This window comes from Propithecus coquereli, unplaced genomic scaffold, assembly GCF_000956105.1.
Source record: "Propithecus coquereli isolate 6110/MARCELLA unplaced genomic scaffold, Pcoq_1.0 Scaffold676, whole genome shotgun sequence".
NCBI lineage: Eukaryota > Metazoa > Chordata > Mammalia > Primates > Indriidae > Propithecus > Propithecus coquereli.
In genome coordinates this window covers 676,829-696,373 of record NW_012152796.1, presented here as the reverse complement: position 1 = coordinate 696,373, position 19,545 = coordinate 676,829, and the positions used below count along the sequence as shown (strand labels likewise).

The 19,545-nt window shown below is 40.8% G+C and overlaps 1 protein-coding gene across 2 annotated transcripts in view; it reads right to left on the bottom strand.

The window, feature by feature from the left end:
* Nucleotides 1-3,736: 3,736 nt before the first annotated feature.
* UIMC1 (ubiquitin interaction motif containing 1) overlaps nt 3,737-19,545 on the bottom strand; it is a 134,217-nt gene continuing 118,408 nt past the window's right edge. For both annotated transcript variants that reach the window (XM_012660747.1, XM_012660745.1), the window contains 5 exons: nt 9,809-9,890; nt 7,542-7,713; nt 5,862-5,925; nt 4,731-4,773; nt 3,737-4,199 (listed from right to left, as the gene is read on the bottom strand). In XM_012660747.1, the coding sequence (XP_012516201.1) occupies nt 3,989-4,199; nt 4,731-4,773; nt 5,862-5,925; nt 7,542-7,713; nt 9,809-9,890 (572 nt within the window). In that variant the 3' untranslated portion in view covers nt 3,737-3,988. The remainder of the gene's footprint in view (nt 4,200-4,730; nt 4,774-5,861; nt 5,926-7,541; nt 7,714-9,808; nt 9,891-19,545) is intronic.

The following is a 19,545-nucleotide window of genomic DNA, read 5'->3' as shown; positions in this document are numbered from 1 at the left end:
TTCTTTTCTGTTTTTATTGGTCCTAACCCTCGGACTTGACCACATACCCCTATCGCCTGCCCTACCACCTGCATACCCTCACCCTTACCTAACAGTAACTACCAACCCTCCCATCCACTTACTACCTGCTGTCCCCTCCCCCAGATTCCCATCTGCTAAAATCAATTTAAGTCCAAAGCTACTCTGAAATTTCTAATCTGAAATTTCCACTGAGTCCTCAGTTTTGTGACTAAAGCAGGAGGTAGAAGATAGTGTGGTACAGGAGAGAGTGCTTCAGCTCCGGTGTCAGACAGACCTAGGTTCAAATCCCATCCCATCTGCAGTTGTATGACCTTAGGCAAATTTCTTCACTTCTCTGAGCCTCAGTTTTCCACATATAAAAAATGGAGACTAATTTCTTCTAGGATTTGCTTTAGGTTAGGTACCCCCCCAGAAGGAGACCTAATTTGAATATTTTATTTGAACTATTTTATTTGGGAAGTGATCCAGGACAGGGACAGGATTAAGGGATGCAAGTGAGATGCCTAGGGTACAGAACGTAAAGATACTCTTAGGTCGTTGCAAGGACCAACACTGCACTTAGGTGAGCTCAACAGTGAGGGCCCCTCACACCGGTCCCAGTCAAGATCCAGGAAGCACTGAAGGGAAGCTGGAAGTGAGGCAGGAAGGGAAAGAAGCCTTAAGCTGCTGCTGGGAGCTACTGAGGTTCAATCTCATAGAACTCTGAGAGACAGGTAGAATGTGCCCCAGGGTCGCTTCACCAAAGGGGTGAGGAAGCTGGGGTATTTATCCTTCCACTTTCATTTTCACTGGCTGAGTGCTGCCTCAGGGGCACTAAGTCCCTGACACCCCCCGCTTGTGCCAACACAAGCCAAGGGAAGTTCTCAGGCAGAGTCACAGGTACTTGCAACAGGACTCTGTGGGCACTGTGGTGAGTGTCCAGGGGAAAAGGGAGAGGCACAGCCTCTGCTAGAGGGCTGTTGTAAGGATTAAATGAATACAACCACAATATCTAACATAGACAAGTACCCTGTTTTTTTATTTTGAAAGTCTCACTCTGCCGCCCTGGCTAGAGTGCAGTGGCATCACTGTAGCTCACGGCAACCTCAAACTCCTGGGCTCAAGCAATCCTCCTGCCTCAGCCTCCCCAGTAGCTGGGACTACAGGCACATGCCATCACAACTGGCTAATTTTTCTATTTTTAGTAGAGATGGAGTCTCGCTTCTGCTCAGGCTGGTCTCAAACTCCTGAGCTCAGTGGATCCTCCCACCTCGGCCTCCCAGAGTGCTAGGATTACAGGTATGAGCTCCCGCGCCTGGCCAGAAGTATCCTTTTCTTTTCCAATTTATGGCAACAGCTTGTGAAGTTCATGGAACTTCCCAGTTTTCCATGAATGTGTCTCCGTGAATTGGCAACAATGGCATAACAGCTGTTTCCCATCGTTTAGAAGCAAAAGAAACCCAGGGGCCCTAGGAGAGCTCTAAATGCCCAGGACCCATGCTTCCTGTGGAAGGCGAACGGTTGATGGTGCCAAAGTAGTCCCTCCTGAGTGTGTTCGCTCCTCTGAAAACTGTCTCCTTTTGCATCTTTACCTCACTTCTCTGGCCCTTCCACCCCTCACTGCAATACTGCTTGTGACACACACACACACATGGTAATGTCACATTAATAACCACTGCTGCCACTAACTCATCATCTTCTATGTGACAGATATCGTGCTAGAACCTTTATATGTATTATGGTAATTCTTAGAACCCTCTAAGTATGATTTCTCCCATTTTATGGACTAGGAAACTAAGTCTCAGAAAGGCTGAGTAGCTGGTATCAGAAATAGGGTGCAGACTTGGGTTGATCTGACACTTTCTACTTTGTCTCTTTACTGTTTCACTAATGCTCCTCCCACAGGATCACAGGATGGGGAGAGTAAGACTGGAGAAACAAGACAGCTGGGGGAAGTTAGCAGGGGGTGGCTGCCCTTCCCTTGACTCCCCGTTAGCTAATAATGAAGCCCATGGTTCCCAGTCTGCTGATCCATACCCTCCTGCCACTGCCCATGTTCTATGGAGACTGCTCAATTATAAGCTAAATAATTCACTTTCTAGAAGCAGCCCTTTCCCTTATCTTCAGGCAGACAGATAAACACACTGTCCCCTGCTTATGGAGCTCTACCCTCCAATAAATTGCCATTTAATGAGAGAGAAGATGAGTGAGAGTTAAGCTGATGGGACATAACTGATAAACTACTTTTCATTAGAAGGAAAACAGGAAAATAATCAATACTAGAGTCAAAATATAGCATTTGACTGAAGAGTAGGGGCACTGTGGTCTCACTGCCATGGACAAAGAGTGGCTTTATTTGTTCCTCTTAGCCTTTGTTTCCTTATCTGAAAATTGGAGATAATACTACCCTCACAGGGTTGCTATGAAGATTAAATGAAGGCACATACATTGTCTGGAAGTTTCTTTTGCCTGGACCATAATAGTTGCTCAAAAAATAATAGCAAGTGAGATGCCTAGGGTACATAACATAAAGATACTCTCTCAGGTCCGTGCAAGTGCCAACCCTGCACTTACTGAACCCAAAAGTGAGGGCTCCTCATACTAGTCCCAGTCTGGATCCAGAGAGCACTGAAGGGGAGCTAGAAAGTATAATAGCTATTAAGTGATGCTAGCCGCAATGTCAGTGCTTATCCAACAGCAAGACATTATCTATGGAATGAAGAGACTGTGAGCCTGACGTCTTGCCACCTTCTAACTCAAACAGCTTGTGTGCAAAGGGCCCTAGGCAGGACACAGTGCCTCGATGCCTGTTCTGTGTCTTCCATCCTAACTATCCGTGAACTCCCCAGTATAATACACACTTCATTTTCATTTTAAAATAAAGGAAAAGGTAACTTTGGATATGATAAATCATGTAGGAGAAGTAGTTAGGAGAGTCTGAGGGGTATGCCTGTTTATCCTGTTCCAAGATCCTTTCCTGATCAACAACCACCTCCCATAAGTTGCTCATTACATCTTCAGATCAGCCTGGGCCAAAGCTAGCTTTCTCAACATCCTTGTTTGGTCATCTCCCTCAGGTAGCTGCTTCTGCTATCTGACATTCTCTCATGACTGGAGTCTGCCTATGCACTGAGGACTCTGCTCTCCATGGGAAGCTCCTACGCAATGTGGTAGAGAATGTGCACCACTCTAGCAATGTTACTGAAATAGAAGCTATTTCTTGTTGCGGCTATGGCCTCTGGCAGCAAAAGAACCAATCCTGGTTTCAGTAGATGAATATGCCTAGCATCCCCACTGGTTAATCTATTCAGAAAAATACTTGTATAAGAACTAATAACAGTGTTCACTTACAGATTTCTGAGAAGAAAGGCAGGACACATCCCTCTAAAGTCCTATCCTCTGTTTGAGAATTCCTAACTGGGTGAGGACAAGATGACAGGTCACTGAATGGTAGAGATAGCAGAATAGGTAGTAGGATTCAATGCTCCTGGCACCTTCCAGAATGTCAGAAGCAGTCAAGGAAGTAACCACACACAGTGTTCGGAACTGTGCACCACACATTAAGTGAACATATAGGTGGTACCTCAAAGATCAGTAATGGAATTCATTCACAGAAACATGTAATTTATGAGTCAGATAAGCTATGTCTACAATTTAAATATTCCCACCCCAGACCCTGCAACACAGCAGGAAAAAAAATAAGAATCTCCATCTATTGAAATATGATTTCATATAAACATAGATAAATATATTTAAATTCTCTTTTAACTATAAGTAAATTGAAATGGACTGTTATAAAACAGAATACTATACACAGTTGTCTGTATAAGATCATACAAAACATAAAAACCAGGACGTTGAGTGGGTGCTGGTGGTGAACACTGTAGGGCTGAAACTTGCTCAACAATGAACTGGAGGCCACTATGGCTTAATGAACATGGCCCACCCCTATTGCTAATGGTTTTGTCAACTTCCAGACCCTAGAAATTCAGGATTTTCTCCTTCTTCCTCTGCCAGCTTTGGTCCGTGTCCGGCTACCTGGCCGGACAGTAAGTTGCTTTTTAAAGTCCACTAAGCAATCTGTGGCTTCTGAAATGGAAACAAAAGACTTGATAGGAGACTCATTTAAGTTGAGATGTGTGAGGGAACTCTGCATCTCTCTGCTGCAGCCTGCCTCTTCCACCCCTGATGAGGGCGCCCTAGTGAGAAGGCAAAAATTCAGATTCAATACACACCCACTAAGCATCGAGTACATGCCATGCACTGTACCAGGAGCTTTTACACATATTATTAATATAATAGTATAATCTTTGTAATAGTCCAATCAGGTAAGTACCATCATTCCGTTTTCAAAGATGAGGACAAGTGGGTAAATCATACACTTAAAGTCACATAAGTTAGGCATTGAGAGAATGAGGACTCAGACCCAAATTCCCAAGCTGCGTGAAATCCAGGTTAGAAAACCAGGACTGGATGAGGATAGAGAAGTGGGGTAGTAAGGCATAGCTTTTGCTCTGTTTGTTTTAACACGATGAGTGAATTGAGCTATCTATCTAATTCTTAGCCTACATAAATGAGGATCAGAGTTATACAGAGAGAAAGGTCATAATTAGTGCCACAGTGATTTCTGCTGCAACAGTTTGGATATCACACTACACACAGAATACAGGACCAGGCCTGTACTTTTCAGAACTGCTGACAGCCACAATTCAGTGTACACCCCAATTCACCTGAAGGCTCCTGTTTCTGAAGACTTGGTCTTTATCTCTGCATCTGTGATAGGAGAGAAAAAGTGACAATGTTGGTAGTAACGGTAATCGTACCAACTTCTCACTGATCTTATGCTTCCCGCGTTGTAGGCACTGCTTCTCATTAGGCCTATCCAAGAAGCTCAGATCCCCAATCTCTCAGACCAATGGAATGAGCATTAGCATCCAGCAGGCTCAGCTGCAGAGATACCAAGATGAACACTTTTGAATGAACAACCTCTGAATAAATTTATTTCAAATCTGAACTTGAGGAACAAGGAGTTGCCAGGGTAGAGATTCATGCCTGCAGAGATTCACAACCTGATAACCTGGAGGCAGCAAGATGTGAGGTTTGGAGAGGCTGTCTTTTTATAGTCATCAGAAGGCACAGCAGATTTGCTTGGTGAGAATGAACTATTAGAACTATACAATAAGCAAATCTCTCCAGACTTAAGCAAAGGTTCCCCTTCCATCTGCATGTGGTAAATTTTAACAATAGCAACTAGTAACAATCGTAATATTAGCAGCTAACATTATCAAGATCCTATTTATGCCAAGGGAATATGTTTGGAGTTTTACTAAACATAATCCTGGCAATCTACGAAGTTGGTATTACTAACTCTATGGCATGCTCTTGCCCAATCCAATCCACTCTACCACCCGCTAAATACTAGGCATAAAGAGACAGAATTACTTCCTACAATCCCTTACAAGTATAGGTTAGGATGCTAAGCTAAAGGTAACATATGAATGATGTAGAAAACATTAGGAGGAGGCAGTAATGTCTGTATGTCTAGTTTTCCAAGCCTGTTCCTTTAGAAGGTGTACTTGGAGTTTGTGTCATTCCCCTGTGATTTGGAAATTTTTTTTCCAGTTAAATAGGCAGTCCTGATCCCAGGCTTTATAAAGCCTGAAATGAAACACATGATGAATAAGACAAGGTACCTCCTCATCGTCCTTAGAGAGAAATGCCTAGACTGAGTTTCAAAAGCTGGTTGATTGGGTCAAATATGCACCCATGTAACCCAACAAATAGTCATGGGGGTTGGCAACGGCTATCTCTACTGGAAGGCCTTAGGCAAAAGCCCTGAAAACTGGTCCTGGGGTCCTCACCTGCAGTCTTGTGCTCAGAATGTTCCAAAAGACTGAGGAGTTGGCCTTCGCTGTGGCCTTTTTCCTGTAACAGAGAAAAATTGATGAAGGGGTTACTTCATGGCACAGAGTCTAAATACAACTCCCTTAGCCCAGATCACACCTGTTTCTAGAAGAGAAGAGGTGTGGGGATGCAGCTCTAGGGAAGTCTTTTGCTTCTTAATAAATGAGGGTACACAAGTAAAAAATCAAATTGTAATGAAGAGAATACAACTCTATGCCAAGAATACTATATGGATTTAAAATAGAAAGTTTTAAGATAGCTTCTACAGGCAGTGATGCCAGAAGAATAAACTGGCTGTATGGTATAAACAAGCACTTACCTGTAAACCAGAACTCCAAATCACCACCTCCAAATCACCTCCTTCATAGATTTCTTTCTTCTCGCATGACAGATTTTGGCTTCTCCATCTCAGTATGTGCAGTGACACACACTAAGTAATCCTAGACCATGTTAGTAATCCTAGACTACGCAGCTGCTGCTTTATCTTTGATCTCTAGGCCAAGACTTGCTCTTCCTGATCTCTAATCAAAAGGCCCAGAAAGTACATCCATCTTCCCAGTGACCAGGGCCCGGGCCCTGTAGCTTCCTAAAGCTGGGCACACAAGAAGTTCAACAAAGTTGATCTTTCCTGGCACTGAGGTATGAATTGGATATTCTTTCTGGAAAGCTATTTGGCAGTATGTTTCAAGAGACTTTAAAATGTTTATATCCATTGCCTTAATAGCTCCACTTCAAGAAATCTATTTTAAGTAAATAATCAGTGGTACAAAGACTAATTGTTTTAAACACAGTCTTATAATAAAATACAAAAGAATCAGAAAGAACCTAAATGTCCAATAATATGAGAATGGTTTGTGCTGTATCTTAATTTTTTTTTTTCTCTCTTTTTCAGAGACAGGGTCTTGCTCTGTCACCCAGGCTGAAAAGCAGTGCATGATCACAGCTCACTGTAACCTTGAACTCCTTGGGCTCAAGCAATCCTCCCACCTCAGCATCCAAAGTAGCTAGGACTACAGGCATGTGTCACCATGCCCAGCTAATTTTTATTTTTATTTTTGTAGAGACAGAGTCTTACTATGTTGCCCACGCAGATCTTGAACTCCTGGCCTCAAGAGATCCTCCCGCCTTGGCCTCCCAAAGTGCTAGGATTATAGGTGTAAAACATTGAGCCTGACCCACCTTAAGTTTTTATAAATCCAAGAAAGGAAACTACATGTGTAGCACAGTACTATACGTAATATAGAACATAACATAGTACTATATAAAGTACGTATTGTGTGTGTATATACACATATGGGGGGGTGTCAATTACATTAAAAATGCATAGGAAATAAGATTGGAAGAAAATAGGCCAAAACATTAAAAGTTGTTAGCTTTGAGTAGCTAAATTATGGGTGATGATTTCCCCTGATTCTTTGTACCTTTTCTTTGAACTTTCCATATTTTCTACAATGAACAAGGTATTGCTTTTTAAATTAAAAGAAAAAATAATTTTTAGAAAATGCAAACTTGTTTAAGATAAACAGGAAGGAAGAAGGGAGGGAGTAGAAAGAAAACAGCCCAGAACAGAACTGTGGCCTCTTACAACTGAGAATCAGGAAGGTTAGGCAGCCTTTCCCAAAACATTCCACACGTACCTTTGGGTTCCTCAGCCTCTGCTGCCACTTTCCCTCCACAGTTGAGCATGCTCTACCATGCCCTTCAGGCCCATCTCCTTGGTCACCCCTTGCAAGATGGAGACAGGAGTTCACATGACACTGATACTCTCTCAATGGGATCATGGATTTACAGAGATAACACTTCTCATTCCTAGCCAATCAGAAAAAGGGAGAAAAAGCAGTTTTAACATACACTTTTGCCTCTGGGCTCCTGGATATGTCTCAAATTCTGTTTTTATGTCTCAAAGTTATCCTGCAAAGGAGACATGTCAACCAATGCAGATTCACTCAGCAGGATCACCAATAAAACTAACCCGATGCCAGTCAAAAGGACTGAGTGATTAGCAGTTTTCCCTGGCTGTTTCTCTGTACCCTGCTGTTGCAGCAGTGGGGTGGTAATGGAATCAGCTTTTCTAACTATCCCAAACAATGCTGATTGCTCTTCAGACATAAAATGCTCTGTCAAACTCTTCTGAAATTAAGTGTGATAGTTTTTTCAAAGAGAAGTTAAGACTTGAACAGAAAAGGGAACACCAAGAGCATTAAATTAAGATGACATTTTTATTGGGGTGGATGAACTTGTCTGATTAGCAAATCAAGTCTGTCTATATGCTGACTTTCGCAGTTCTACAACCTGCAACATCAACTAGGAAGGTACTAAAACCATGTGGTTCTGCCAGAGGCTTTCGCATAATTTTATATACATAGTTATTTTTATCTTTTTTTAACAGTAAAGTTTGGGGAAAGAGAGGGAAGTATGTCCTTGAGGTAAGGTTTACTGGGTATCAGTGAAAGTGGAACTGTTGGGTGAAAAGGAAGAAAATGAACACTTATTAAATATTTTCTCTGTGGTGACAACCTATGCAAGGCCCTTTAAACACAACTTCTCAATTAATTCTTCAGCCCCATTAGGAAGGAACTATTCTCTCCAGGGTCCTATAGCTAGTAACTGTCAGAACCCAGATCTGCCTGATTCATAAGATCATCTTAAGTTTTAAGAAGCTAAAGAAAACTTTCCAAAGCATGCTATCTTAGATTTCCCTTTCTGGCCATTATTATTCAGTAACTGTAGCAAGAGACTTGCATCAGTTCCAAGGAATAATTTTTCCAGAGATCTTTAAAAATAGAAGAAATAAGTCTCTCAAGTATTTAATTATCTGGAAGAATGCAAGCCAAATCCTGTCTTATGAGAAAAACTAGACTAATATTCCTTTCAAGGTTTATCAATTAGTGCAAAAGTATTTATTAATTCCCTACTAATTCCCTATTAATTCCCTATGAGAGACTGCAGCACTGAGGAAGATGTAGGAGTTTTAGAGTCAGGTAGACTGTGTCCCTTCTGGCCACATGATTTTAACCAGTTTGGTATCATTTCTCTTCTGTTTCTTCATCTAAAAAAAGAAAGAATAAATAACTGCCTTACCAATTATTGTGAGAGTTATAAAGTAAATAAAGCACCTAGCACAATAACTGGCACATATTAGGTGCTGATCAAATAGTGACTACTGTTATTGCTGTCTCAGACACATTTTATTAGATGCTGGGGATACAAACATGAATGAAGGCAAGTATTTGCCTTCAAATAACTCACAGGGACACAGAAATGTTAAAAAAAAAAATTACAGAAATACAATGTGAAGAATACAGTCGTAGAGAAATGTCTACACTACAGTAGGATTCGAAAGGAAGAAGTCAACAGCTCTGCTCAACTGGATTAGGAAAGGCAGCCCTGAAATTTAGGGACTAAGACCTGTGTTCCAAAGATAAAAGTTTCTGCCTAGTGACTAACTGCTCTAATGCACTGTTGGTAATGTCTTTACATTCAGGAGGTAGCACCTCCACCTGACTCCTTCTTTAGAATGAGCTTTCTTAGTCAAGCTGCAACCCACAACCCAAGAAAGTCTTCTATGCTGCCCGACCTTTTGTAACTGAACTTCTATGCTATTTATACAGCAAAATGTTCACTGCTTCCCAAAAGCACCAAACACCAATATGCAAATTTTAAAAACCAGGAACCTAAGAACAATGTGGAAATGGAATGGGTGGCAGGATTGTTTTTAGTGTATTGAAAAGGGATACAAAGGCTACCTACACTGACAGAAACTAAGAGTAAAAATTCAGGCATCCAAGCAATGAAGTGACAGGCAGGCCAAAGAAACACAAGGTAAGATAGGAACCAGTCTATTTGATCCAAGCAATGGTAATATGTTAAATAAGAGTTCTGTGTACACAGCACACCTACTTACTTGTCAATGTCTAGGGAAGTCTGTCCGGCAGCTGTCCCACTGTCGCTCTTGCTCTTGGCCTCTTTTTGTCTCCGAGTCAATACTTCCAACAACAACAACAATAAAAAAATATATACATAGTTAGCTGGCAGTAGACAGACTCCGAATACAAATGATAAAACGTATAGGAAAAAGCAGTTTAAAATCCTACTCCGCTGGGAGAAGTGCATCGTCTGGGAAGTCTCAACCTTTCTGGTATTGAGAATAACAACTGTAACATTTGTACCAAAACTGCCAGCCACAAGATATTCCCCTATTTGCTAAGCCGTGAGATCTAAAAGTCTAGTCCAACCAAGAAAGATTTCTGCGTACCACCCCAACTTGCAGCACTCAAGGGAGAGATTTATACTTTCCCAGCCAACATTTTGTCTGATATGACATATAAGTTACTCTGAAATATAGTAATGATAGTTACATCTGAGTACATAAACTCCAATCTTTACAAAACTCTGCAAAGTATTCCATTTACAAGTAAGGAAACTGCAGCTCAAAACAGTTAATAAAGCCAGTCTTTTCCACTACACTAGGACCACCTCCAATTCTAGTGGGTACAGATGACTTTAGCCTATGTCCAAATATTCTCACACCAAAAGACGTCTGTTTGTAAAACCAAAGTAATCTCTTAAAGGACCTTGGAGGTTATTTAATGAAGTGTTTCCCAGTCTTCGTTCTTTGCAATAACAAGAGACCCTATGGCCATTTTACTTTGAACCCTGCCTTCCTTCTTCTTAATACCTGAAATCCCCATAAAAGAGAATTTAAAAAGGTTACCAGTTCACAAAATAACTTGGGTTGTAAAGCATTTATCTAGTCCAGGGGTCAGCAAACTTTTTCTGTGGGGCCAGATGGTAAATATTTCAGGTTCAGCAGGCCATACAGTCTCTGTCGCAACTACTCAACTCTGTATGGGAGTAGGAAAGCAGCCATAGACAACACATAAATGGGTCTATGGCCATACCACCCTGAATGTGCCCGATCTCGTCTGATCTCAGAAGCTAAGCAGGGTCGGGCCTCATTAGTACTTGGAGGATAGACAATACATAAATGGGTGTGATGTTCCAATAAAACTTTATTTACAATTAAATAGGTATTTGGCTAGATTTGGCCTGTGGCTGGCCACAGTTTGCCTGCCCATCTAGTCCAACCTCCTACTCATACAAAAATGCCTTCTATAAACATTCCTGGCAAGTAACCACATGGTCTCAACTTGACTATATCCTTTCACTGAGAGAAATTCAAGTCCTTGTAGGGAAACCCATTTTATTGCTACACAGTAATCTAGCTCAATCTGCATTTCCTGGGGGCCATATGAATAAATTTACCCAAATTTCCACAAGTCAGCTCTTTGAACACTTAACAAGCTGCATTATAATCCTGCATTGACTCACTTGTCTGCCCTACTAAAATGTAACCTTCTTTGAAGGATGGACTATACCCAGTCACTAAGCCAATCCTATTAAGACTCAGATTGCAGAACCTTTTAAGTACCTAAGTAAACTCTAATCCTTATCATATCCTCCACACTAATATTATTACTTTCCCCCTATTTTAACGATATGGAGACAAACCAAGGGGGTTTGACTTCCACCAAGCTATCACAACTCGTAAACAGTAAAACCCAGGACAGAACCTAGATCTGATTCATATATCCATGTTTACCTTCCTAATTAACCTCATCTAGACACTCTCCAATTCGTCAGTTTTCCTTAACATGTGTGGCACCCCAAACTGAACCCAACACTCAACGAGCAGTCTAACCAGTAAAGAGACCAGAAGAACTATGACCTATCCCATGTGAATTGAGAGTCTACTGATTCAGTCAAGGCTACATTTGCTTTATTGACAATCCTGGTATACTGTTGACTTAAATTGAGCTTAAAGGCAATTAAGATCCAACCCTTACCCTCCCAAATCATCTTCAAATAAAATGTTACCAAGACAGGTCTCTTAATTCTGTACTTGAATAACTAAATCGTTGAGTATTTTTCTCTCCTTAAACACAGGACTTCATATTTGTCCCTGTTCTTTCCAGCTGAACACTCTAATCTGTTGAGATCATCCACAGTCTTGACTCTTGGCACCTGATGTTATTAGCTCTTTTCCAGCTTTGTGTCATCTGCATATTTGACAAGCATGCTTTCTATATCTTCATCCAAGTCACTAGAAAAACGGTTGTAAAGGATGTGGCCAAGGACAGAAAACTGTGACATGTTACCAGAGAAGCCTGTTTACTCCCTGCTCCAACTTTCCTTTAAATAATTAATCAAGCAAACATTTATTGAGAATCTTCAAAGTACAAGTAATTTTGAGAGATACAGGAAATTATGAGGCAGGGTCTTTGCTCTTAAGGAGCTTATAGTTTACTAATGGAGACAGCACATGCACTCAAATAACTATAAATAACACAAAGTATAAAGAGATATGCATAATAAAACAAGATCATACACACAAGCAACTAATAATAGTGTTTGCCTTTGGGGAGGATGAGGGACACCTAGGGACTGGAAGCGGAAGGAAGCATATTTTTCACTGGATACTCTTCTGTAATGTAGAATTAAAAATTAGAAGGGGGAGGAAAGATCAGATTATGGAGTCTTAGGCACAGGTTAGAGTAAATGATCTATTTGTATAAGGTTCCTTTCAATGCAGAGATTTTGTAAGTACAATTAAAGCACTACAGAAAAAAAACATCCAGGACACAGTTGTAGAATCAGCTTCAAATCCACCTCCTGTTTTATCAGCCAGCCCACACTTCTTCATCTTATGTACTAAGTCTTCATGAGAGATTTTATCAAGTGTCTTGCTAGAATAAATTCTTAAAAGGTTGGCACCTCAAAGATTATAGAATCCTTTAAGGGTTGGGTTTTTTGTTTGTTTTTTACCTTTCTCTTACTATTTGTCCCCCATCTTGACTACCAAGTATTTTTCCAAAAGAAATACTTGGAGCTTTTTTCCTTCCTTCTCTTTCCCTCCCTCCAGGGAAAGGGAAAAGGAAAAGGGAAAAGGAAGGAAGAAACTTATAAACCACTCCACGGACAGGGCCGGAAAAAGAATTAATTGCTTCTAGCACTTTATATATACCTCTCTTGCACTTAGCACATTTCTGTTCTTATTCATTTATATGTCAGTCTTCCTTGTATACCATTCAACTTTCTGAATTTAGAGACTGTGGGTTTTTTTTTTTTTAATCTCTTTAGCATCCTCAGCAGAGTCTAGCATAGACTAGATGCTAATAAATATTTGCCAAATGAAATTACATCAGTAAGATTCTAAGGAAAAAAAGAGCTCTTAAGAGAAACTACTTTGTGCCAAGGACTTTATAAATATAATCTCTAATCTTTACAACCACCCTGTAAGCCATATATCTTTATTTTTATTTTATAGATAATGGAATATTAAATAACCTAATCAAGGTCACAAAGCTAAAAAAAAAAAAAAAAGGCAAAAGGAATGCAATACTAGTCTGACTTTAAAGAACCATGTGTTTTTTTTTTACAAGAGCAGGCTGCCTCTCCTGGGAAATAAGAGGCTGAAGAATGGAAAAAGAAAAAGTGGTAATTGAGTGGGCAGGTAGAAGAGAATTTAAGGGGAGAGACTTGGCAGATGGTTAGGAACTATATGGTAATTCTGTTATTAAATGTTATGATCAGAGCAGACTGGACTGGGGCTTGCAGCTATGTTTTTCCTTTGAAACCTACCGCCCCTACAAAGGAGCAGAAAAGAGTAAGTTGCTCTAAAGGAGCCTCCTACTCTCGGTTACAAGGGTTGAGAAAGCCATTTTAACTACCTGCAGGTAGAGAATTCCGTATGAAATTTGTATCCAAAAACCTAGCTGCTGGTGACAACAGGACACAGATTTCAAGAGGGAACAATGGGGTCTGAGCACAACTACCAGGGCAAAGTAGAAGAGGATAGATACCACTGAAAGCTGAGAGAAACAACTATAAACACGACCATTAATTTAGCTGCTTATATTCCATTGGATGGGAAATGCCCTAAGGAGATGCACTTAGGACTATGGCTTGGCACTATTAAAATACAAAGAAGCAGTACTATCTAGCAGTAAAGCGCACTGGCTTTAGAGTTGGACAGACTGGTGTCCAAGATGAGCCTCTATTAGCTGTGTGGTGGCCTTAGGCAAGTTCCAAAACCTCTGAGTATCAGAGCTTCCTTACCTGTTAAATAAGATATTAGCATCTACTCTGATGGGTTTTGGTGAGGATCTTATCAGATAGCCCAAATAAAGTTATAAAAGCATCCAACTCACAGAAAGCACTCAACAAACACCAGTTGTTATTACTTGTTTATATAACTCTCATTAATATCTTTCCAGATTTATTTCTTTACCATATCCAGAGACTTAATTAAGCCTATCCTTAGAACCACCGCCCACCAGCCAGCCTGTAATTTGAGTTAGGTCTTAGTCTTAAGTGGTTTCCATACTAATTTGTACAAACAAAATGGACAAGTAAATAGCCTAAGCATTACAGAACAATTATCAATACTATACAAGGGCTGTCCAGAAAGTATCCAGCCAAGTAGTCATTCTCATTATATTAATAATGGCTGGATACTTTCTGGACAGCCCTTTGTATAAACATCAGCACATTTGTTTCCAAAATTCAAAGATGACAATCAAAAAATAAAAACATATGGCCCAGTACCGTAAACAGTGAAGACAATAATAGCTCCTTGAGGAGAGTGGAAATTCTATATACAAAGGAAAGATTTGACAGAATGACAGAGGTTAAGTCTTCTCAGTTTGTCTCCGTCAACCTCATAACCACCTCAGCAGAAAATAGGAAGCCACACAGTTGTGTGTATTCCTGCTAAGATCACCCCTCCTCCAGCCTAGCACTTCCTCAGTGGAATGTAAGGGGAAGAAAGGAAGGTAAGCTCGACCTGCATATCTGCCTCCCTACAACAAATGGCCTGAGAGACTAGTCTCAATACAAAGGTTATCATTAAAACTAATTATCTACCACCCTCTGAGACACGTGGCTACTTAAATGTAAATCTTAACTAGAATTAAATATAATTTAAAATTGAATTCCTCAGTCCCATGAGCCACATTTCAGGTGCTCAATAGCCACATGTGGTCATCATATTTGACATCACAGATATAGAACATTTCTGTCACTGCAGAAAGTCCTATCTACATCCCATGGGGTGAAGGTAATAATAATAAGAGAAAGGAAAAGGGAGGAGGGAGGAGGCCAGAGGAGGGAGAAGGGAAGAGGAAGAAGAAAGAAAGTCCTATGGGATGGTGCTGTTCCTTTAAGAGATAACCAGGACTAATCCTACCATGCCTTAACTCTACCTTGAGCACTACAACAAATCCAAGCCTCCCCTGGCATCCTTCATCACCTGAATTCTCATCCCCACATGACTCTAGTCTGTCACTGGGGGAACTTTTCTAATACAACTCAATCTCCCACTTCTACCCTCAAAGTAAGTCTGCCCTCTGGAATCATATCAACGATCAGCAAAATCCCCAGCGTTCTCAACCTCCTCTGTGGAAGTTTCCTCCAACTCCTTCCTCTAACCGAAAGAAAGCTGTCCTAAGGATGCTGCTTCTTCTTGTTCCTTCTCAAGTACTTGATGTTTCTTCTTCCATACAACAGAGTGCTACCATACCCGGAGTGGGATAAGTATCCTCCTCACATGACTGCTTCCAGACTACCGGAAAAATTAGTCTGAAGCACAAACCATTGTGTTACTCACCCACCACCCCCACTTCATCCTGAAGTAATAATCTACTATCCTCCTGGTCACTCCCTGTCCTACCACTTCTGCCATTCACTGAAAATTTTAATATACTACTTATCGTCTTTCTCCTCATCACTCTTGCCATCATTCTTGGTGACGTTAATATCTACACATTAGACTGAACTCTATGAAATTGCAGTTTTTGTAGGTTCAATCCAAGACATAATCTATCCAATACTCTGGCCCCTTAGTTCCTTGACCTCTTGGTTATCTACTCCCATGGATCATACCATCATAGCCTTTTCAAGTCAGGTTCTGAGAGAGAAGTAAGCCTAATGCTCTAAGGCTGTGGTCTCCAATCCCCAGGCCGTAGCCTGGTACCATCCATGGCCTGTTAGGAACCAGGCTGTGCAACACCACCTGAGCTCCACCTGCCCCTCACCCCCACGCTCGGTCTATGGAAAAATTGTCTTCCATGAAACTTAGGAACCCGGCTAGTGAAGCTTCACCCGTATTAACATCCGTTCCCCATCGCTTACATCACTGCCTGAGCTCCACCTCCCCACTTGCTGGTTCATGGACAAAATCGTCCTCCATGAAACCAGTCCCTGGTGCCGAAAAGTTTGGGGACTACAGTCCCAAGGCATCCACTGTATGTTATGAATCAACTTCTGTCCTCTGCATCTAGAATGGTACCCAGCTATGTAGTATTCTTGGGAGAATTATGGAAACAGTCAATTCATTTACTAAATTCTGTGGTTCTGATGAGGAACCCTGGTTAAGCCTATTATCAATAACCATGCCATTTCCCAGATCTCAATTTTAGACGTCCATTCTCTGATCACCACCACCTATCTTTTCCAACTCACTGCCTCTAATGTTCTTACTCCAATCATCCTTCAGCCTTACTGGATGTCTAATCCTAGACTATCACTGTTTCACTATCTATAACCCTGTCATGTTCTCACGTTCCTTCTTAGCTTAGATCACACAGTTATCATATTAACAATCTCCTTGAATATTCCCTCAACTTCTTTCTATTGTATTCTCTGGCAAAATCCAACTTTGGCTGAATCCAACCCTCTACCTATTATGTGCCTCTACCTGCCGAATGTGGCAGGAAAAAAACATACATAATAATGTAGACTGGGCTCACTTTTTACTTAAGATCACAATCCCAAGTGGTCCCTAAGATCTGCCTATCAATCTAACATTTCCCTAGTCAGTTCATTCTTCTACCCTCCTAGATAACTATTTCATATCTTCACCATCCTCAAACCTCCAATATCCATCCTGACTCCTGCATCGCCATTCTTTGTTTTAACAAATAATAATTTTATTGAGATATATAATCCACATGACCATAACTGACCCAGTTAAAGTCTATGATTCAATGGTTTTGGGTCTATTCACAGTTATGAAACCATCACCACAATCAATTTTAGAATATTTTCATCATTCCAGAAAGAAACCTCTACCCATTAGCAGTCATTCTCCATTTTTCCTCAAACTCCCAGCCCTAGGCGACCACTAATCTGCTTTGAGTCTCTGTGGATTTGCCCATGCTGGGTATGTCATATAAATGGAATCATACAATATGTAGGCTTTTGTATCTGACTTCTTCCACTTAACGTATGTTTTCAAAGTGCATCCATGTTGTAGCACATATCAATACTTCATTTCTTTCTTTCTGTAGTGGCTGTACCATGCCCACCAACAATGTACTAGGGTTCCAATTTCTCCACGTCCTTGCCAATGAATATTTTCCTTCCTTCCTTCCTTCTATCCATCCATCCATCCATCCATTCATTTATTCAGTCATCCTGGTGTGAAGTGGTAACTTGCTGTGGTTTTCATTTGCATTTCCCTGATGACTAATGATGTTGAGCATCTTTTCACGTCCTTACTGGCCATTTGAATATCTTCCTTGGGGAAATGTGTATTCAAGTCCTTTGCCCACTTTTAACTGGGCTGTTTGTCTTTTTGTTGTGGAGTGGTTAAGAGTTCTTTATACATACATCTCAGATATATGATAGGCAAATATTTTCTCCCATTCTGTAGGTTGTCTTTTTACTTTCTTTATAGTGTCCTTTGATGCATAGAAGCTTTTTATTTTGATAAAGCCCAATTTTTTTTCCTGTTGTTGCTTGTGTGATGTTTTATCTAGGACTCTAATGTCAAATCTATGGTTGTGAAGTTTTGCCCGAAGACAGTTTATTTTTTATTTTTAAAATTTTTATTTTCAGAGATGGGGTCTCACTATGTTGCCCAGGCTGAACTCAAACTCCTAGGCTCACACAATCCCCCTGCCTCAGCCTCCTGAGTAGCTGGAATCTCAGGTGCAACACACTATGGCCATCTATCAAAGCTTTAGTTCTTACATATAGGTTTTTGATCTATTTTCATATACGGTGTAAGGTCCAACTTCATTCTTTTGCATGTGGATATTCAGTTGTCCCAGCACTATTTGTTGAAAAGACTGTTCTTCCTCATTGAATTGTCTTGTTATCCTTGTCAAAAATCAATTGTCCATAAATGATTTTATTTTTAGACCCTCAATTCTATTCCATTGATCTATATATATACTCTTAAGCCAGAATCACACTGTCTTGATTAGTAAGTTGTAAAATTGGGAAAAGCTCTGAAATAACTCTTGAAACAGAAAGGCCCTATCTGCCTCATTCCATTGAATAAATAAATTCTTATTGTTCTCTTAGACCTGATAATCTGATAGTCTCTAACTCAAAAATCCTATATGATTATGTTGATAGTTCCTAAATATAAATCCTTACAACAACCCTAACAAGATAGGCATTACTGGGTCCATTTTAAAGATGAGCAAATAAAGGCTTAGAGGCTTCAAGCCTATAAATACCTGTTCTGGGATATGATTCCAAGTCTCTTGGACCCCAAAGCCAGCACTGCAATACCCAACTGCCTTCTTTGCTGCAGAAAAGCCAAGGAGGTCCCCTGTCCCTACTCAAACTGTAGGAATTTCCTTCAAGTGTAGAGATAAGCTTGCTTTTTTAGGAGGTATACCTTCACTTAACCAATTCCTACTAGTACTGCGTATAGTACTTATAGCTCAATCTTTTTTTTTCTTTTTTTGAGACAGAGTTTCACTGTGTTGCCTGGGCTAGAGTGCCGTGGCGTCATCCTAGCTCACAGCAACCTCAAACTCCTGGGCTCAAGCGATCCTTCTGCTTCAGCCTCCCGAGTAGCTGGGACTACAGGCATGTGCCACCATGCCCGGCTAGTTTTTTCTATGTATTTTTAGTTGTCCGATTAATTTCTTTGTATTTTTAACAGAGACGGGATCTCGCTCTTGCTCAGGCTGGTTTCAAACTCCTGAGCTCAAACAATCCGCCCGTCTCGGCCTCCCAGAGAGCTAGGATTACAGGCGTGAGCCACCGTGCCCGGCCTATAGCTCAATCTTTTTAACAGCTGAAATTTTTATTTAAGCAATTTGACTATATATCTAAAACTTAAAAATGATTTTTATCTTCTGAACCATGAATTATAGTTTGGAAATCTACTCTGAAGAAATCACCTGAATTTAAATGAGATTGTATGAACCAAGACTGCAATCCCCAACCCTGCGGCCATGGACCAGTACCAGCAGGTGGCCTGTTAGGAAGCAGGCTGCACAGCAGGAGGTGAGTGGCAGGAGAGCAAGCGAAGCTCCATCTGTATTTACAGTCACTGTCTCCCATCCCCCTGAGATGGGACCACCTAGCTGTAGGAAAACAAGCTCAGGGCTCCTACTGATTCTGCATTATGGTGAGTTATATAATTATTTCATTATATATTACAATGTAATAATAACAGAAATAAACTGCACAATAAATGCAATGCACTTGAATCATCCCCAAACCATTCCCACCATCCCCTGGCATGTGGAAAAATTGTCTTCCACGAAACCAGTCCCTGATGCCAAAAAGGTTGGGGACCATTGGACAAAGCTGTTTTATCCAAGCGTTATTTACAGC